The 22,520-nt window shown below is 44.6% G+C and overlaps 1 protein-coding gene across 1 annotated transcript in view; it reads right to left on the reverse strand.

The window, feature by feature from the left end:
- Positions 1–22,520, reverse strand: part of SCARF1 (scavenger receptor class F member 1) — a 62,172-nt gene that overhangs the window by 35,613 nt on the left and 4,039 nt on the right. The window contains exons 2-3 of the mRNA XM_068265998.1: positions 1,849–1,910; positions 302–403 (exon numbers count right to left, since the gene is read on the reverse strand). Coding sequence (XP_068122099.1) covers positions 302–403; positions 1,849–1,910 — 164 coding nt within the window. The remainder of the gene's footprint in view (positions 1–301; positions 404–1,848; positions 1,911–22,520) is intronic.

Here is a 22,520-nt window from a genome sequence, read left to right on the forward strand (position 1 = left end):
TTCTCCTATTTGCCACACACTTGTTTGTTGTTTTAGTACAGTATTATGTAACCAGTTGAATAACGTCTGCTTGCTATTTCTCATATATCTATTGGGAAAATAAAAATGAAAGGGATGTTCACATAGTTGTATTATTGATTGGTCTGATTCCAGCCTGTGTGTGGGCACTAATAGTGGCAGTCAACCATTCGTGCAGATCAGTATACATCAGGTGACCCCGGCCGCAACCACTGCAGGTCAGGTCAGTAACTGCCTGTCATTATTCTACTACATCTATAGCAAGTCCATAAGTTGTACTCACGCGAGTTGCAATCAGCACCAAAGAATCCTGGCTTGCAGCGACAGACTCCAGGCCTAATACAGACTTCATCCTTTTTGCACTGGTCAGCTCCCTCACAGATAGCTAGAAAGAATCAAAATTATTATTAAGTCAGTATGGTTTAAAGGACACCCGAACTGATAGGGATATGGAGGCTGCCATGTCTATCTGCACCACTTTCTGTTGCTGCAAAATTTCATTTATAAGCGGCATGCCCAAATTATACACTGGGTGTCACTATGGCCACAATGTTTGTTTACTGTGTGTTCCAAAACCAGCAGAAATAATACCTGGTCTCCCAGAATGCTCTGGAAGGAAAATTCGGCATAACTAAAAAGCCTAGGCTAATCATCACTAGGAAGGCTGAGTTACAGATGAATATGCAGCAATATATAGCTATAGAAAGTGTTTCTGATGCAGCATTATTAAAAGTGGCTATCCTGAATAATTTATTACATTGTACTATATGTTACTATGGTGCCTCTTTACTGTTTACCCAGCATGGTAAACATGCAGTGAGAATGTTCACTCACTGCAGAACAGCTGGACAGGGTAAAAATACCAAAACAGGTAATTTGAAAGCAATTGGCGCGCTAATAAAATAGGCGTTACATACATTGCAATCTTAGGGCCGGTTCACACGGACGCTTGTGTGGGCGTTTACTGCTATCATCCGGGACTCATCGTTACACGCTCCCATTCAAGTGAATGGCATCAGGCGGCATGTATCGTTTACCGACGTTTGCACAAACATGGCACTCTGATCCCGATTTTTCCCGTCGTTCCAGGCTAGGGGTGTTCAGGGCTAGGCATTGATAGAGGGCGTTACATACATTGCAATCTTAGGGCCGGTTCACATAGACGCTTGTGTGGGCGTTTACTGCTATCATCCGGGACTCATCGTTACATGCTCCCATTCAAGTGAATGGCATCAGGCGGCATGTATCGTTTACCGACGTTTGCACAAACATGGCACGATCCCGATTTTCCCCGTCGTTCCAGGCTAGGGGTGTTAAGGGCTAGGCATTGATAGAGGGTGTTAGGAGATTGAGATTCATGTGTCTGCTCCACCTACAGTGACATGGAAGTGCTGCATTCTGGGTACTGCATTCTAGCTGTGTGTAAATGTTAATATTGTGTTTCAATAAAGTTGTTGTTGTTCCTCTCACCATAAGGCTGTGTTAACAGAGGGTGGGTTCAGATGAGAATAAGATTAGGTTTAGAATTAGTAACATATCAGTAAAAATTACTAATAAAATTACTAATACTATCGTAATACCCATTGCCCAATAGTAAAATATCCTTTTTCACGTGTATGCGAAAACACTACCCCATTAAAATGGCTTATGCATAATGTGTTAGTGTTATGGTATTTATGAATATGCATTATTATACATAACATTCTATAATGTTCACTGAAACCCAAAGCTGTTAAAACTCCTGGCGTTGTCAACTTAGAAGACGCTATAACATGAACAGTTTAATGTCCAGTGTTCTTTTCATGTTCAAAGATCAGCATTCTGACTTACCAGCTGTACACTCTCGCCCTTCCTGTTTCCAGCCGGGGCAGCAGACCAGGCCCTTGGTGACACTAAGGGAAGGGAGAAGCAGGAAATGGATTATTTTCACCATTTTGTTTTGATGACATCCTGGAGTTCGGTTCTAGGCAGAGGATAAGAAAGATGGTCCTTTACGTTAAAACATCTTCCTCTATTTCTCTACTTCCTGTTCTCTTGAGTTCTGTGCTTGCGTACATGCTGTATTTATCGTTGGCTTTCATAAGTGACCAGTTAAGAGAGCAGACATGGTCAGACACATCTTAAGAATTCAACTCCGTGTACACATTTTCCACTTACACAAGAAACATTTCCAATTATTATATATAGCTAATACAACTATGTATTATTTTGTCCCCTTCCTAGTGGCCATATAGCGTCTCTCCCCTATACATGTATGTTCTCCTTCACAAGAATGGGTGGTCTCATACTAAATTATATAAGTTCTCTGGAAATGTATAAGTAGCTGCAGGTATGTAATCTCCAGGATGGGAAACTAGACACCTAAGAATTAGGGAGCCAAAATTGACATTCAATTCACCATATACCGGTATGAAATTCCTTTCACATCCCTTCTTTGTGTCTACTACAAATTATGCATTTATGAAGCTTACTGTAATTAGGAATACTGTCATGAATAAACATATACAAAAAAGTGTATGAAGTTGACGGTAGTTCCTTGCTCCTCCTTTATGGCTGTATTAACCACTTGAGGACCGCCCCCAGCCGATGGGCGGCGGCAAAGTCCGGGCCCAAACGACCGCAATACGCCCATCGGCGGGGGCGGCATCAGCGGTGGCTGTGCGGCGATCGCGTCATCAATGATGCGATCGCCGCCGGCAATAGGCTCCGCCCACCCTACTCGGAAACCCGCCGGCCAATCAGCAGCGCCGGCGGGTTTCAAACTTGCGCGATCTGGCCAATCAGAGTGTATAATACACTTTGTTATTGTAACAAAGTGTATTATACTGGCTGCCTCCTCCGCTGATGGTCACTCGTCGTGCGACCATCAGAGAGGACAGGCAGCCTTAGCAGCTAAGTAAAAAAACACTTTGTAACCCACACAGACCCTCCGATCGCCCACCCCAGCCCTCAGAACCCCCCCTGACCACCCCAGCACACCACTGCTAGCACCCCACCACCCACCTAAAAACCCATCAATCACTCCCTGTCACTATCTAGGGACGCTATCCCCTAGGGTAGGTCCCTAACTGCCCCCTAGGGTACCCTGATCACCCTACCTACCCTCAGATCCCCCCCAGACCACCCCCCCAGACCACCCCCCTGTATACTGTATACGTTTGTATACAGCTGCCTTACCCACTGATCACCTGTCTATCACCTGCTTATCACCTGCCTATCACCCCTTGTCACCACCACCCATCAGAGCAGACCCTAAACTGTCCCTTGGGGGCACCTGATCACCCACCCAGACCCTCAGATTGCCCTCAGCCCCCCCTGCTGATAACCTCCCCAGTGCATTGTTTACATCTATTCTCCCCTGTAATCCCTCACTGATCTATCGTCACCCCCTGTGTCTGCCACCCACCAGATCAGGACCCAGTCTGCCCCGTGCGGACACCTAGTCAACCCCCCACACCCTCTGATCGCCCTCAGACCCCCCTCTCCCCCCCCAATCACCTTCCCAGTGCATTGTAATTGATTGTGCTGTAATTGCATTTGATTGTGCTGACATTCAATTTCATTGTGCTGACATTCAATTTGATTGTGCTGTAATTGTATTTGATTGTCCCGTGATTGTCCCGTGATTGTCCCGTGATTGGCTTTGATTGGCCTGTGATTGGCTTTGATTGGCCTGTGATTGGCCTGTGATTGGCTTTGATTGGCCTGTGATTGGCTTTGATTGTCCCGTGATTGGCTTTGATTGTCCCGTGATCGGCTTTGTCCCGCGATTGGCTTTGATTGTGCCGTGATTGGTTTGATTGGCCTGTGATTGGCTTTGATTGTCCCGTGATTGGCTTTGATTGGCTTTGATTGTCCCGTGAATTGAGTGCCCTGTGATTGGCCTGCGATTGCCTTTGATTGTCCTGTGATTGTTTCTGATTGCCTCTGATTCCCCACTCACCACCACCCCCCTGTCACTATCCTAGTGATCTAAAAACAGTGATCAGTGAAAACTGTCACTTTTTTTGTATCACTAGTGTTAGCAGTTAGGCCAGTTAGCTAGGCCCCTTTGTAAGTGTCAGTTAGTGCTCAGCCCACTGCACCACAGTCACTAATTAGCGTCATCACTGTCGCTAATCAACATTGGTACTATATAGTATCTGTAAGTGATCATTACTGATCGCAGTCAGATCTATTAGGGTCACTAGGATCCACAAAAAAAAAACCGCAGTGTTTGCCCGATCAGGCCTGATCGCTCGCCTGCACTTGCGTTCAGCCCGCCCCACCGCAGTGACAGAATTTTTTTTCTGATCACTGCAAAAAACACTGTACAATAGCTGTGGCACTGTAAACCTCAGTTTTGATTTATTTTTTTTATCAAAACTCAGTGACCACAGCTTTCTACCTCTCAAATACTCCCTAAATTTAGCAGCCCACCATGGCAAGAAAGGGGTATTCCGATGATGAGGTTCTCAGGTACATGGCCCAGTCGGATGAGGACAATTGGGACGCCTCATTCGACGAATCTTCCGGGTCAGAGTTTGAACCTGAATTGAGCAGTGGCTCACTGACCGATAGTGATGACGAGGTTGAGGTCCCGGCTAAAGCCAGGCGTACCACACCCCATGTTGTTGGACCGCAGGTGGCGCAGGATCAGCCTCAAGGGCAGCAGAGTGGTGTTCGTGCTGGTCTGAGATTTCATGGTGGGGCAGGCACCAGCAGCACAACATCTCCTGGACCTAGCACCAGTACTTCCGTAAACCCTGGTGAAGTGGCGAGCACCAGCATGGAAGTTGAAACTGGTTCGGTGGCACGTGCAGTAAGATCCCAGTCGCAGCCACCAAGAAGACGGGCCCGTACTACCCCTAATTTACCAGAGGTGCTGGCAAACCCAAATTGGCAATCCCCTGATTCCGCCGCACCCGTACTTCCCCCTTTCACCGCCCAGTCTGGAGTCCAGGTGGAGACAGATAATCTAGGATCGGCCCTAGACTTTTTCTATCTGTTCTTCACCCAGGATCTCTTGGACTTAATTGTGGCAGAGACCAACCGTAAGGCCACACAATATATAACCGCCAATCCGGAAAAGTTCCTTGCCCAGCCTTTTCGGTGGAAACCAGTCCAAGTTTCCGAAATTAAAATTTTTTTGGGCCTTCTCCTTCACACGGGACTAGTAAAGCAGAATGTGTTGCGGTCTTATTGGTCTACGGACCCAGCACATCATGTTCCCCTGTACTCTGCTGCCATGTCCAGGACACGATTTGAGAACATCCTGCGCTTCCTGCACTTCAATGACAACGAAACCTGTCATCGAAGTGACCACCCTGCTTTTGACCGGCTCCACAAAATTCGACCCCTCATAGACCACCTGTCATCCAGATTTGCAGATGCTTATACCCCTGACCAGGACATCTGCGTAGACGAGTCCCTCATACGCTTTACCGGGCGCCTTCGCATTAAACAATACATCCCAAACAAGCGCGCCCGGTATGGGGTGAAACTGTATAAGCTCTGTGAAAGGGCCACAGGCTATACATCTTATTTTAGGGTCTATGAGGGAAAAGACTCAAAATTGGAGCCGGTCGGATGCCCTGACTACCTGGGGAGCAGTGGAAAGGTTGTGTGGGACTTGGTGTCACCCTTGTTCCAGAAGGGGTACCATCTTTTTGTGGACAATTATTACACAAGTGTGGCCCTCTTTCAGCACTTAAAAATAGAAAAAATCCGATGCTGTGGCACCGTGCGGCCTAGTCGCCGGGGCTTCCCCCAACGGCTCATTACCACCAGACTTCAACGGGGGCAGAGGGCCGCCTTGTGTGCTGATGACCTGCTCGCGGTGAAATGGAAGGACAAGAGGGAGGTTTACTTCCTGTCCACCATTCACGCAGACATGACAGTTGAAATTCAACGGCGAACTGAGGTCATTGAAAAACCCCTTGTCGTCCACGAGTATAATACTAACATGGGAGGGGTGGACTTCAATGACCAGAGGTTAGCGCCCTACTTAGTTGCCCGAAAAACAAGACGCTGGTATAAAAAAAGTGTCTTTTTACCTCATTCAATTGGCAATTTACAACAGCTTTGTTCTCTACAGTAAGGCTGGGAGAACTGGCTCGTTTATTCAATTTAATAAACAGATCGTGATGGAACTCCTGTATCCAGGAGGTGCCGTGGCCCAACCCCAAGATGCAACTAGCCGGCTGCATGGAAGGCATTACGCCTATCCAATTCCGACTACCCCAGGTCAACGAATCCGAAGAAAACGCTGTCGTGTCTGCAGCAGGGCTGGAATAAGGCGTGACACCACTGTTTATTGTCCCACCTGTCCTGACCAGCCTGGCCTATGCCTAGGGGAGTGTTTTGAGAGGTACCACGAGCAGGTACACTATTAGAGAGTAGGGAACTCCACACACAGCGGTAGGCACACAAGGGTCTCTCAGTGCTATTTCACACTGCTGCGATGCGTTAGGGCAAAATGCCTAGCAAAAGTCACACTTTGCGGTCCCCCCCTACGCCGGAAGTGCTTGACTTAACGCTAGTGCATGCCTACGTTACTGCGTGGCTTCTGTGGCAATATCGATCGGCCCGGAAGTCATGTTAGTCTATGGCGACGCAGTTCATTACTAGGCCGAATGCTACTCTTGTGGTATTGCCTGAAGGTCTGTTTTGGACGATACGGTGCGGCGGGCTCGACCCACCGGATATGTCAATATGCAGTGTGAAACCAAACATCGGGTTTCCAGAGACCCTAATACACAGGGCTGCCAGAAACCTCTCCTTTCACTTGGGACAAATTGCGTAATGTATTTCGCCACAACTCTGTGCGATTTGCACTTCGCACATTGTTCCATGGGGGAGGAGAGGTTTGTCCTCGAGAGGTAAGTTAAAAAAAAACAAAAAACAGGTAAGCAAAGAAGTTAATGTTTGGTTTGCAATGTTAAGTTTTTTATTAAAAAAGTTCAAAGGTTATTAATGTTAATGAAGTAATTGCTTTGCTGCTTGCTTGTTTTTTGGGTTTTTTTTTCTCTTTTTCCATCCAATAACCTTCCAGGTGGACCGAGCGAACGACTAACCAGCTGCAGTACTGATGGTGCATCCTGACAGAACGTTGCGCGTCTGTCAGCTTACACACAAGTCGGTGCATGCAGCGCTGCAGGACGAGATTTCTTCTCCGCAGTCAAAAAGATACGTTTGCCGAGGCATATGGACCGAGGAGTGGTGTTGGGGATTCATATGCTTTGGCAAACACTTTGTATCAAAAAAGAACTCTGGCAATGATTTGTTCATCCACATCGATCGGTGTGAATGGATAAATCAGGTTTGCCAGGGCATACGAGCTGGTGGGTTTGGATTTTTGGGGCGGCAGCTCCTATGTCCTGGCAGACGCCTTCCCCTCCTTTTTGTATTGTTTTGTCTTTTTTTCTTCTCTCTTTTTTTCTATCCAGACCGACCAATCAGCTGCAGCACTGATGGTGCATCCTGACAGAACATTGCGCGTCTGTCAGCTTACACACAAGTCGGTGCATGTAGCGCTGCAGGACGAGATTTCTCCTCCGCAGTCAAAAAGATATGTTTGCCGAGGCATATGGGCCGAGGAGTGGTGTTGGGGATTCATATGCTTTGGCAAACACTTTGTATCAAAAAAGAACTCTGGCAATGATTTGTTCATCCACATCGATCAGTGTGAATGGATAAATCAGGTTTGCCAGGGCATACGAGCTGGTGGGTTTGGATTTTTGGGGCGGCAGCTCCTATGTCCTGGCAGACGCCTTCCTCCTCTTTTTTTTTTTTCAAAATTTTTTGGCAGATATTTTTTCATCCACATTGATTGATTGTTTGACGTTCATTTTTCCTTTCAGCCCACAGTGCATTACCCTTATGCCCAATATAAGGAGTATAGCAGAAACTCCTAATACTAGCCATACATGTAATGATTGCAGAGACCCTAAAATGCCAGGACAGACCCCACGAATGATGCCATTTTGGAAAGAGGACACCCCAAAGTATTCCGTGAGGTGCATGGTGAGTTCATAGAATGTTTTATTTTTTGTCACAAGTTAGCAGAAATTGTGGTTTTGTGTTTTTGTTTTTTTTCACAAAATGTCATTTTCCGCTAACTTGTGACAAAAAATAAAATTTTCTATGAACTCACCATGGCCCTCATGGAATACCTTAGCGTGTATTCTTTCCAAAATGGGGTCATTTGTGGGGTTTGTTAACTGTCCTGGCAAGTGGGCGGGGTGCTAAATTTTGAGCACCCCTGTAAAGCCTAAAGGTACTCATTGGACTCTGGGCCCCTTAGCGCAGTTAGGGTGCAAAAAAGTGCCACACATGTGGTATCGCCGTACTCGTGAGAAGTAGTATAATGTGTTTTGGGGTGTATTTTTACACATACCTATGCTGGGTGGGAGAAATACCTCTGTAAATGACAATCTTTTGATTTTTTTACACACAATTGTCCATTTACAGAGTTATTTCTCCCACCCAGCATGGGTATGTGTAAAAATACACCCCAAAACACATTGTACTACTTCTCCCGAGTACGGCGATACCACATGTGTGGCACTTTTTTGCACCCTAACTGCGCTAAAGGGCCCAAAGTCCAATGAGTACCTTTAGGATTTCACAGGTCATTTTGCGGAATTTGATTTCCAGACTACTCCTCACGGTTTAGGGCCCCTAAAATGCCAGGGCAGTATAGGAACCCCACAAATGACCCCATTTTAGAAAGAAGACACCCCAAGGTATTCCGTTAGGAGTATGGTGAGTTCATAGAAGATTTTATTTATTTGTCACAAGTTAGCGGAAATTGATTTTAATTGTTTTTTTCCACAAAGTGTCATGTTCCGCTAACTTGTGACAAAAAATAAAATCTTCTATGAACTCACCATACTCCTAACGGAATACATTGGGGTGTCTTCTTTCTAAAATGGGGTCATTTGTGGAGTTCCTATACTGCCCTGGCATTTTAGGGGCCCTAAACCATGAGTAGTAGTCTGGAAATCAAATTCCGCAAAATGACCTGTGAAATCCTAAAGGTACTCATTGGACTTTGGGCCCTTTAGCGCAGTTAGGGTGCAAAAAACTGCCACACATGTGGTATCGCCGTACTCGGGAGAAGTAGTACAATGTGTTTTGGGGTGTATTTTTACACATACCCATGCTGGGTGGGAGAAATAACTCTGTAAATGGACAATCGTGTGTAAAAAAATCAAAAGATTGTCATTTACAGAGATATTTCTCCCACCCAGCATGGGTATGTGTAAAAATACACCCCAAAACACATTATACTACTTCTCCCGAGTACGGCAATACCACATGTGTGGCACTTTTTTGCACCCTAACTGCGCTAAAGGGCCCAAAGTCCAATGAGTACCTTTAGGATTTCACAGGTCATTTTGCGGAATTTGATTTCCAGACTACTCCTCATGGTTTAGGGCCCCTAAAATGCCAGGGCAGTATAGGAACCCCACAAATGACCCCATTTTAGAAAGAAGACACCCCAAGGTATTCAGTTAGGAGTATGGGGAGTTCATAGAAGATTTTATTTTTTTGTCACAAGTTAGCGGAAATTGATTTTAATTGTTTTTTTCCACAAAGTGTCATGTTCCGCTAACTTGTGACAAAAAATAAAATCTTCTATGAACTCACCATACTCCTAACGGAATACCTTGGGGTGTCTTCTTTCTAAAATGGGGTCATTTGTGGGGTTCCTATACTGCCCTGGCATTTTAGGGGCCCTAAACCGTGAGGAGTAGTCTTGAAACCAAATGTCGCAAAATGACCTGTGAAATCCTAAAGGTACTCATTGGACTTTGGGCCCTTTAGCGCAGTTAGGGTGCAAAAAAGTGCCACACATGTGGTATCGCCGTACTCGGGAGAAGTAGTATAATGTGTTTTGTGGTGTATTTTTACACATACCCATGCTGGGTGGGAGAAATAACTCTGTAAATGGACAATTGTGTGTAAAAAAATGAAAAAATTGTCATTTACAGAGATATTTCTCCCACCCAGCATGGGTATGTGTAAAAATACACCCCAAAACACATTATACTACTTCTACTGAGTACGGCAATACCACATGTGTGGCACTTTTTTGCAGCCTAACTGCGCTAAGGGGTCCAAAGTCCAATGAGCACCTTTAGGCTTTACAGGGGTGCTTACAATTTAGCACCCCCAAAATGTCAGGACAGTAAACACACCCCACAAATGACCCCATTTTGAAAAGTAGACACTTCAAGGTATTCAGAGAGGGGCATGGTGAGTCCGTGGCAGATTTCATTTTTTTTTTTTGTCGCAAGTTAGAAGAAATCGAAACTTTTTTTTTTTTTTTTTTTGTCACAAAATGTCATTTTCCGCTTACTTGTGACAAAAAATAATATCTTCTATGAACTCACTATGCCACTCAGTGAATACTTTGGGATGCCTTCTTTCCAAAATGGGGTCATTTGGGGGGTATTTATACTATCCTGGAATTCTAGCCCCTCATGAAACATGACAGGGGGTCAGAAAAGTCATAGATGCTTGAAAATGGGAAAATTCACTTTTTGCACCATAGTTTGTAAACGCTATAACTTTTACCCAAACCAATAAATATACACTGAATGGGGTTTTTTTTATCCAAAACATGTTTGTCCACATTTTTCGCGCTGCATGTATACAGAAATTTTACTTTATTTGAAAAATGTCAGCACAGAAAGTTAAAAAAATCATTTTTTTGCCAAAATTCATGTCTTTTTTGATGAATATAATAAAAAGTAAAAATCGCAGGAGCAATCAAATAGCACCAAAAGAAAGCTTTATTAGTGACAAGAAAAGGAGGTAAAATTCATTTAGGTGGTAGGTTGTATGAGCGAGCAATAAACCGTGAAAGCTGCAGTGGTCTGAATGGAAAAAAAGTGCCTGGTCCTTAAGGGGTAGAAAGACTGTGGTCCTGAAGTGGTTAAATGTGAGTAGATTCAAAAAAGTCTGAGAGTCTGCAGAGACATACAGTTGAAACCATAACTATTAGCCCCCCCCCCAGGAATTCTGGAACATTTTCCTAAACTTCTTCCTAATGTTTGCAGCATTGAAGTAACTTGATATAATCAAAAATTCATCAGTTCTATTGAATAGCTTTTGGTACATTTTCGTAATACGAAATACATTTTTAGGCAACCTTTATATCAAATGTAGTAAAAATGGGGTGGTTAAAAATATTAGCCCCATGTGAATGTTTGCTTTCAAAACACACCTACAATGACATTCACCGGAGCCATAAGTGGGGGGACCATGGAAATGAACCAGAGGATGCCGAGGGACCTTGCGAGCTACGGGAGGGGGGGGGGGGGGGGGCAAAAGAAGCCCCAGGTTTGTCCAGATTGTTTTTTTTTTCAGGGTCAGGGTCACTGTTCAGGGTCCCTTTAATGGCCAGAGGGGTAATAATTTTGGATGTCTTATTATTGTCCTTTCTTGTTTCAACTCGGTGTATCAATAATATATACTAATTAAACTTGGTGGGCATTGTTTTTTTATGGTGTATTTTTTTTCCAAAATAACAAACACTTGTTGTTATGGCCATTTTCATAGAGCAATCCAGAGTGTTGTCTAATTGCATAAGGTGGGGCTAATAACTTTGGCCTCAACTGCACCATTATATACATTTATTGTTCTTCTGCATTTAAAGAAAATGCTGTCAACAAACCATTTCTATTATTCAACATTGGAAATTAACTTGAATGGAAAAAAAAATAAAAGACAGAAAAGATGCAAGTGTATTAAAATGCTAACCAAATGATGCAACTTGTAAAAGGGAGAAGGTAATAGAAAAAGAAAAATAAGCAAGATCAATATGCAAACTCCTTCCTGCAGTTACTGTCAGAGCCTGGACAAGGTCCCCCAGCACCCAAGGCTCCCCACCATCCCTCCCACCCCCACTGTCACACACTTATTGCTTTTAGAGTACGCGGCGCCTAAGGCCCACCCCCCTTCACACACACACGCACGCACACACACGCACGCACTCACGCACGCACACACACACATACACATACACACCTTAATCTCTAGTTATATCTGGCTTGCAGTCACTGCCATGTAACACCTTTTCTTATTTCTCTTTGCTTCAAACACAATAGGGGAATGATAGCTGAGTGAGTTGTGCGCCCCCTCCTACACTGCGCCCTGAGGCTGGAGCCTCTCTCGCCTCTGCCTCGGCCTGGCATTGGTTACTGTTTAAACTTAAGTGGTGTAAAACTGCTGTGCACAGAGGACGCATGGAAATGGTACTGGTACTATGGATGGTTAGATAGCGCACGTCAGTTGCACAATTAGCACGACCTGCATTTCTAACAAGTACATTGCCTGACTATGTATGCGTTACCTAGGTAATGTGTATTGCGCTAAATGTGCAATGCAAGCTACCTAACTGTGGTTTGTACTATTTGTACATGGCAGTTTTACTGGTGCTTTGTGAATGCAAAATACAGAAAATACATGTATAATTTTAAATATGCTTAATTCTGGTTAAAATAATAAAAAAAAAAAAGAAAAAAACTACTGTACAATACATGGCACCACACGGAAGCCATATCTGTTCATAGTAAACAACAATATTAGGCATGATCGTTCCAACAACTTTCAGCATTAAGGTCTGGCAATTGTTTAACGTGTGGGGAAAATAATTTCAGATCTGATAATGGGGGCTGTTGATTTCTCACTATTATTGGTTGGTTCAAGCTACCATATTCAGTACCAGCAACCTCCCAACAGAGAGAGTATTCCAAGTCAATTTATATTGAGCCTCCATTAGATACCTCCCGTTCTACAACATGGTTCTGCATGGTATGCTTGCAGCAGCAGTATTCTCTGCTGACCATCGCCGAGCTCCCATCACAACTTGCTTCGGTCATGTGATAGGAAGCTGGTGAATGGCAGCAGAGAGAGAGTTCTGTGATGCATGGAGGAGACCCGCAGCACTGGAACAGGTAGCGAGTGTAATATTGCCTGCTTCCAGTGCTGCAGGTTTCATTGGTGCATCACAGCACACTCTTTCTGTTGCCATTCACTGGCTCCCTATCAAATGACTGATGTGAATCATGTAATCGGAAGCTAGGCGACATCAGCTGAGAGCTTCTGCTGTGATACATGGAGATATGTGGTGCTGGAAGCAGGTATATATAACGCTCCCGGCACTACTCAGCATGCGGATGGGAGGAGGAGGAGCCCCTAAAGTTCTCGGGGTTGCGGGGGGTATTGTTATGCCCATGCCTGTGTCTGAAACTCCTACAACTATACATTTCTTAGAAACTCTAATGCCTATATAGCATGTCTGGTGCTAACGTTGCCACCCTACCGCATCAGCGTCCACTGGAGTTACCATGTATTCCAAGACATACTGTAGGTGCATCACCTCTTTATGGACAACTAACCTCTCCATGACCCCAACATCATTCACTTATAAACAGACTTTCCAACACATTCTGAATACTGACCCATATCACCCAGCAAATATACAGCATAGATCAGCGAATGGACAGACAGATGAACGTTTGGCAATTGTAATTATAGTGGAAACATGGAATGCAGTTGATTAAATTGGCATTTATATTTATATATCCTCTGTGTTTTCCTGCTCTAGACAGTCTGTTATTTCTGCAGATATTAATGTCATTTAAGAAGCGTATCCTGAGCAATTCCAGGAAATTATGTCCGAGCCAATTGTCTGTTTTACAACTGTTAACTGACTTGACCCATAAGTATGCCAGGCTGGTTCTCCACAGTACAGTGCTTACTGCTGGGTTGTGCAATCAGTAGGTACTTAGCAACAACATGCATTATAAAAATTATCATTCTGTTGTAGTACTCTAAAGATGAAGTAGGATTTCTACCTGTTCTAGCTGTATCTTAAAGTATACATGAACTTTTGCAAACAATTTCCTCTTGACAAAGATAATGTCATACACACCGTAAAGAGGAACTTTAGCGAAAGATTGCAATAGGGGAAATTATAAACCAATATACTGCAAAGCGAGAAGTTAAAAAGTAGATGATAGATCAAAAAAAATGATAGATAATCACTTTGTAATTTGTTCATGTTGTTTGAACCACAATGAGCCTGCGGGTAATCAATCATCTTTACTATTAAACTAAGATTGATATACGGTATATACGGTATATACATATATAAATATATATATATGTATATATATATATATATATATATATATATATATATATATATATATATATATATATATATATATATATATATATATATATATATATATATATATATATATTAGATAAATGGATTTCTCATGGGAAGAGGGGTATTGGATACGTCTAGAGTGAAGAGCTGTGATCGTACAGTGCTGACTGTTTGACCTTTGTGTTTAAACACTTTCACTCTCAAAGGAACTTAGAGGTGGATATAAAATGTAGAGAAACCGAGAGCCCAATATAGTGTAGTATGTTAAAACATAAACAAAGTAAGGCAAATCAGTGAGAAGAATATACTCACAAACGTGGGTTACCACACAGGCAACCACTGTATAAGCAGGTGAGGAGATTAGACCTGTCCTCACTCAGGGTTAAGAAGTCGCTCTCTGTAGATGAGAAAAAGGGGTAGATCGCCCCTCCACCAGGGATGGACACGATTTTGCAGTAGGAGAACAGAGGCGCCAGTAGAATAAAAGTGGATAAAACCTTTAAAATTTGCTTGGAGGAAGCGGTGGACTTACCTCCATAAAGCAGACACGAAAGACTGTCTTTTCACAGGTATGTGACTTTCTCCATCTGCACACGATTCTCAAATTGCATCTGCCTGTGTATGTGACTTTCTCCATCTGCACACGATTCTCAAATTGCATCTGCCTGTGTATGTGACTTTCTCCATCTGCACACGATTCTCAAATTGCATCTGCCTGTGTATGTGACTTTCTCCATCTGCACACGATTCTCAAATTGCATCTGCCTGTGTATGTGACTTAATTATTTTTTCTGATCTGCCCTTACTCTAATATCTAAATTGCTTTCATTTACCTGTAACCCCCCCCAAGCTATTGTTATCTTACTGTCTGCTCAATTCACACCTTCTCATCCACCCAGTTCTAAGTATTTGCATAGTCCACCCCCATGCTGGTCAACTTCCTGCCCAGCTCACAGCTGATTGTAGTGGAGGCTAATGGTCTCTAGACCAATCTTATTCAAACACTAGGGCTGTGTGGATGTTCATAAGGATGCTGTGTAATCGGCTTTGACGATTGTCGGCTCGCATTTTAAGGATCTTACTAATTGAATTTACCAGAATTCACCAGCAATACAGCAGCATTAAGCAGCCACTGAGGTATTTGCATTATTTACAACTTTAAACACTGCCAAACATCTCGGCCTGCACAAACCATCTCTCCCTACTCTCAAACTCCATGACTCCTCCACCTTTCTGCACACCTCTTCCTCCTCTATCTACATATCACAATATGCTCTTCCTCCACCTGCTCTTTCACCACCTAGTCCTCACTAAGGTCACCTTATGTAACTCTAGCCTCCCATTTTGCCCTCCAACCCCACGCAACTCCCATACCACTCCATCACTGACTCCATGCACACCCCACTCTAAACATGTCTCCACCCCCCTCACAGTTCCTTCCCGCACCCACACTCACTCCCTCTCCTCCCTCATTCCCATCCAGACCTTTCACAAGCACACCACTCGTCTCTCCTCTGAAATGCTAGATCAGTCCGTAATAAACTAACTGAAATCCATGACCTTTTCCTCTCCAACTCCCTCACCCTCCATGCCCTCACAGAGACATGGCTCACCCCCTCTGACTCTGCTGCAGCAGCGGCCCTCTCCTATGGGGGGCTTCACCTCAGTCACACCCCCAGACCAGAAAACAGGTCTGGGGGAGGGGTGGGTCTGCTCCTCTCCCCGTCCTGCACTTTCCGTGTCCTCACGCCACCCCCTTCCTTAAACTTTACATCCTTTGAGACACATGTTATCCGCCTCTACCATCCCCTTCCAGCAGTCATCGCAGTCCTTTACCGCCCCCCATCCACCTCCATTAAACAATTCCTGGACAACCTGGCCTCTTGGCTCCCACACATCCTCTCCTCTGACCTCCCCACAATCATACTTGGGGACTTCAACATCCCCATGGACAGTCCTTACTCCCCTGAAGCCTCTCAACTGCTCTCCCTTACTACTTCCCTTGGCCTCTCCCAACACACCAATTCCCCCACCCACCGTGCTGGCCACACTCTCGACCTGATCCTCTCAAAATCCGCCACCCTCCCCAACCTGGACATCACACCCTTCCCCCTCTCCGACCATCACCTTCTCACTTTCTCCATCTCCCCATCATGCTCCCCCAACCCTCCACCACCCTCAGGTCGTTGGCAGAGAGATTTGCATAACCTAGACCCAACTGCACTAGCCAACCCCCTCCACTCCCTCACATCCACCCTCCCAAACGTTACCTGCCCAAACCAAGCCGTGGCCAAATACAACCAGGCCCTTTCAGCAGCCCTAGACATTGCTGCACCCCCCACATTCCGCCCCAGCCGTCCCATCAACCCCCAGCCCTGGCACAATGCACACACTCGCAACCTCCAAAAACAGACACGCACCTATGAACGCAAATGGAGGAAATCCCGCAGCAACTCCGACTTCTTGGCGTACAAGGCCAACCTGCAGCTGTTCTATACCGCATTAACTGATGCTAAACAAAAATACTTTGCTGCCTTGATCGGATCCCAAGCCTCCAACCCTCGGCGCCTCTTCGCCACCTTCAACTCCCTCCTTAACCCCACCACTCCTCCCCCCACCTCCGCCCTCTCAGCCACTGATCTGTCCACCCACTTTACCGACAAAATAGCCAGCATCCGACGGGAAATCTCATGCCTCCACTCCACCACCTCTTCCTCCCCCACCAATACCTATTCCCCACCCCACCCACCACTCACTGCCTTTTCTCCTATCACAGAGGACCAAGTCAGCCATCTCCTAGCCACTTCTCCTGCCACCTCCAGCCCCCTAGACCCTGTGCCATCCAAATGCCTCCGTCCTCACTTCCCTGTTCTGGCTCCTGTCCTCACCACTCTGTTTAACCTCTCCCTCTCCACGGGTACCTTCCCCTCTGACTTCAAACAGGCCACTGTACTTCCCCTACTTAAAAAACCCTCACTAGACCCCTCACTTCCATCCAGCTACCATCCCATCTCCTTACTCCCTTTTGCATCTAAACTCCTGGAGCGTTTAGTCCACCAACGCATGACCCATTACCTTGACTCCAACTCCCTGTTTGACCCCCTACAATCAGGATTTCGGCCAGGCCACTCCACCGAGACTGCCCTCACCAAGGTCGTCAATGACCTCACGCTTGCCAAGGCCGAAGGAAAATACACTATCCTTCTCCTAGACCTGCTACTCCAGTCCCTGCAATCTGTGGGTATCCAAGACCGTGCCCTAGCATGGTTTTCCTCCTACCTCTCAAATCGCTCCTTCAAGACCTCCTTCAATGGTTCCTCCTCAACCTCCTTTCCACTTTCAGTTGGGGTCCTCCAAGGCTCTGTTCTTGGTCCCCTGCTGTTCTCCATTTACACCGCCTCCATCGGAAAACTCCTCTCCTCTCTGGGTTTCAACTATCACCTATATGCAGATGACACCCAGATTTACCTCCATACCACTGACCTCTCCACCACCACCATGGAGAAGGTGTCCTCTGGTCTCTCAGCTATTTCATCGTGGATGTCTGCCAGGTTCCTAAAATTAAACCTGGATAAGACTGAGCTCCTAATCTTCCCGCCCCGTGCTGCTTCACCCCCCACTGACCTCTATGTCACTGTCAATGGCACAATCATTCATCCAACCACACAAGCCCGCTGCCTGGGTGTCACCCTAGACTCGGCCCTCTCCTTCACCACCCACATCCAAACCGTAGCTAGAGCCTGCTATTTCCACTTACGCAACATCTCCAAGATCCGGCCTTTCCTGACCCCAGACACTACCAATCTCCTTGTCCATGCCCTCATCATCTCCCGCCTGGAATACTGCAACTCCCTCTTGTCAGGCCTACCTCAAAACCGCATCGCCCCCCCTAAAATCCATCATGAACGCAGCAGCCAGACTCATCTACTCCTCCCACCGCTCTGTCTCCACAACTCCCCTACGCAAATCGCTTCATTGGCTTCCAATTCACTTCAGAATCAGCTTCAAGATCCTATGTTTGGCATACAAATCCATACACAAGTCCTGCCCTACCTACATCTCTGGTCAGCAGATATACACCTGGCCGCCCACTTCGCTCCTCCAACGACCTTCTCTTAACCACCCCACGCATCTCGCACTCCCATGCCAGACTGCAGGACTTCACTAGAGCTGCCCCTATCCTGTGGAACTCTCTCCCACTGCCCATCAGGCTCTCTCCCACCTTCAACACCTTCAAAAAAGCACTCAAAACTCACTTCTTCAAGGAGGCCTACATCAACTCAACACTACCCTAATCCTTTCTGCCAATAACTTCTTGATGCACCCCCTCCTTTTGTGTCACCAGCCCCTCCCTCTAGATTGTAAGCCTTTGGCAGGGCCCTCCCCCCTTGTGTATCATACTTGACTGTGTGCACTTTACCCAGAATTTGGAACTGGTAATTTTTTACCACTACCATTACAGTTTATGATCTGGCATTGTACTATTATCTGCATTGTGTTGTGTATCTTATTGCTATTACCTGTATTGTTATATCTATGGTCTGTTACCTGTATTGTTCTGTCAACCCTGTTATCATTGTCTGTAATCCTATTTATTGTACAGCGCTGCGTAATATGTTGGCGCTATATAAATCTAATAAATAATAATAAATAATAATAATTACATTTATTATATAGTACCCCAAAAGTGCAACATGTTTCGCAGGCCGAGCCCGCTTCATCAGGCAATAAACGTGGGGACAAAACTGTAGACAAGAGACAGTACATTATGCTATAGTGAATTCTGCAGTTACAAGATGCATATTAATATATTACATATCATAAAGCATACCATATGAAAAATTGCTTAGTGGAGATAGCATAAAAGGTTGGGTGTACAATTAAACAATAGGGCGTAGAGGCTTTGGTGCTCGTGATAGTAATGGGCTATGGGTGTTTTTTACACAGATTTGCAATGAGTGGTATTGGTAATGAAAAAGGGTATATGTCAGCAAGTGTAATGGGTAATAGAGCTGGATATAACCTTTTATTGTCTGAAAACATATTCGGATAATCATGAGTTATGGAGGTAATATCATGTTCAGAGTTTTCAAGAAACAAGGTGGCAGCTCCCATAAGGTAGAGACAACATATTCTGCAACTCTGTCCAGCAAGGTTAGATGACAGTGTGCATTAGTAAAAGTACTTAGGTATGTAGAACATGACAGAGATATGATTAATGGAAGCTAAGTTTCATACAGATTTACTTCAACACTGCAGTGAGATTTAATTTCCCGTTTCATGCATCCCAGAATTGTATTTGCTTTAGTTGCTTCTGCTTGCCGTTGAATACGTTTCATTTGTTATCAACCAGTGTCCCAAGTCCTTCTTCAAATCTGATGTGTGCAGCTTTGTGCCATTTATTTTGTATGGTACTCTGCCACTGACATGTACAAGGTGCATGACCTTGAAAAGTGCACTGTTACTTGCGTAGAGCACATAACCCTAGTAATGTGAGTGTTACCCAGGTTACACGGGTTGAGCTAACTGCAAAATGCGCACTACACAGCCTGCAGCAGTAATGATATTGCTGAGTGCTCCCTGTGCATTATTTCTGGGACTAGATAACAGAAAGTTTGCACTGTTTAACTTTATCAGTTAGCCATTAAAAGGTATTACTTTTACAAGACTTTGTTTTTTTTCTACCTACATATATTGTTTGGCTAACACGGTACAGAATTTTTTTTACTGAACATAGCCCAAATTCAATATACCACTATTCTGATTAATGCAGATAATGCTGCATAATTTTGTATAATCTACATAGATGGCAACATTATTCTGTATTCCATCCATTAACCTCCTTGGCGGTAATCCCGAGTCAGGCCCAAGCCTCTCAGGGCAACTCAGAGTAGTAATCCTGTGCCAGTTGAAAGGGAATGGCCCTAACATCGACCCTTGTGGTTCTCCTCTGTTCTCAGTTTCCCATTTAGAGTGTGATCTGTTTACCACTGCCTTCTGTCCTGTACCTAGTTTTCCTACTACCTGTACTCCCAGCTTCTGCATCAGGCTATTGTGGGGAACAGTATGAAAAGTCTTTGCAAAGTTTGAGTATACTAAATCTATTGCTTTTCCAAAATCTAAATTTGCTTTCACTTCTTCATAAAAACTGAGCATATTGGTCAGACAAGACCGGTCTGTAGTAACCCTTTTAAATCTGTATTGCTAGATGTGGTAAGTACAGTGTGCTGCACCCTATAATTGTTTTGATCTATCATCAAATTTTTAACTTCTCATATTTCACCACTTCATCCCATAGGGGTTTTTACCCTAACGGACAAGAGCAATTTCACCTGTCATTGCTCCTCCCTGTTATTCGCCAATAACTTTATTACTACTTATCTCAACAAAATGATCTATACCTTGTTTTTTTCGTCACCAATTAGGCTTTCTGTGGGTAGTACATTTTGCTAAGAATTTTTTTATTCTAAATGCATTTTAATGGGAAAAAGAAGAAAAAAGGGGAAAAAAATAATTATTTCTCAGTTTTCGGCCATTATAGTCTTAAAATAAAACGTTCTCCAGTAAATAAAACCCACACATTTTATTTGCCCTGTTGTCCCGATTATTAAACCATTTAAATTATGTCCCTATCACAATGTATGGCAACAATATATTATTTGGAAATATAGGTGTTATTTTTCTGTTTTTTCTTTGTCCGGTCCATAATTACAAGCCCCTATGTAGCAAAGTAATAGTAATATTCCCTCATAAAAGATAGATTAAAAAAGCTGAGTCCCTAGGCCAACTATTTATGTAATTTTTTTAAACTGATTTTGTGCAGAGCAACGGCGGGAGCAAGCGATTTATTAAAACATCCTGGAGCCGTTAACAGGCTCAACACAGGACGTTTTAATAAGTAGGTATGACATAAAGTGGTTAATATATATAATACAAACATAACTGGAACTGGTGTGTAGCCTTTTTAAAAATAGCTAGCAGTGTAAGGCCAGGTTCACATCTGCATTTGGAGCCAAAAGGATCCGGTGAGCGGATCCGGTCTCCGCTTCACCGGATCTGGATGGCTCTGTCCGCGGTCCGGTTCACATAGTGAAAACGGATCTGATTAATGATTGATTGGATCCGTTTTCACTCAGCAAATACATACCTAATCTTTAGTAGCAACTGGCGGTAGAGGCTTCCTCTTCTTCCGCTGTGACTACACAGCGCGTCATGTGACTAGTCACATGACGCGGAAGAAGATGGATGCCGCTACCGCCAGCTGCAACAGAAGATTAGGTATGTATAAACCCTCCCTCACCCAACCGCCTGGCTGCTGCACCCTACCCTACCCTCCTGTTGCTCAGGTTTGCATCGGCCCATGCCCCCATACCCCGTGGAACGGTCCGTTTCTTCGCTAGTGTAAGGAAACGTTCCGTTTTCCATTGTCCCATTGCTGCAGCATTTTTTGTCCGGTTCCGTTTCGCTGGGCAGAACGGTCTTGAAAATTAGGGCCTGCAGCAATTTTTAGATCCGGGGACCGGAACGTATGAAACGTATCCATACCAACGGACGCATGTGAATGGATCCATAGGTTAACATTGGTATCCTTTCACATCTGTTCCGTTTGTACAGTATAAATTTACGGAAAAAAATGCTAATGTGAACCGGGCCTAAGGGTTAACAGAACACCTTAGTTTGGCTTATTTATATGTAAACACATAAAACATAGGATGCGTTTACACTATTGTGTTGCTGCTCTGTGCGTTGCTGCGCTTGAATGCAATTCCCATACAACTGTATGGGCATGTTCACATCTCTGCATTGTAATGGACCACACTATCCAAACACACTTTCTACAGTACATTTCTGGATAACACGTGCATTAACAAGCATGTTACCATAGCAATCTGCTACCAAAGGGTGACATGCCTTGCAGCCTTGTGCCCCCGCTTTCTACTTTTTTTGCATGTTACATATGACATCAGTTTCCCAGAATGCTCCTGTTTACATGGGCCACACCTGGGACAATTGGGTTGGCCAACTGATGTTAAAGCAAACTTGTGACTTTTACGGGGGTGGGGGGAAGATACTTACTTCGGTAGAGGGAATCCTCTGGATCCTCCTCCGCACTACCCCTGTTATCCAGGACCCCCTGAAAGTTTGCAGCTGCACTCCAATGAATGAGCATGGCCGCAAGACGAGCAGCTTCATGCTACTGCGCAGGCACGGACTGTCAGTGTGCATGTGCAGTAGAACAAAGCCGCTTGTGTTGCTCCATGCTACTGTGCAGCCACATACTCTTTTGAGCCAGCACTGTACATGGAGGGCAGAAAGCCTCTATGATAAACAT

Source organism: Hyperolius riggenbachi, chromosome 2 (assembly GCF_040937935.1).
Source record: "Hyperolius riggenbachi isolate aHypRig1 chromosome 2, aHypRig1.pri, whole genome shotgun sequence".
In the NCBI taxonomy this organism is placed as follows: Eukaryota; Metazoa; Chordata; class Amphibia; order Anura; family Hyperoliidae; genus Hyperolius; species Hyperolius riggenbachi.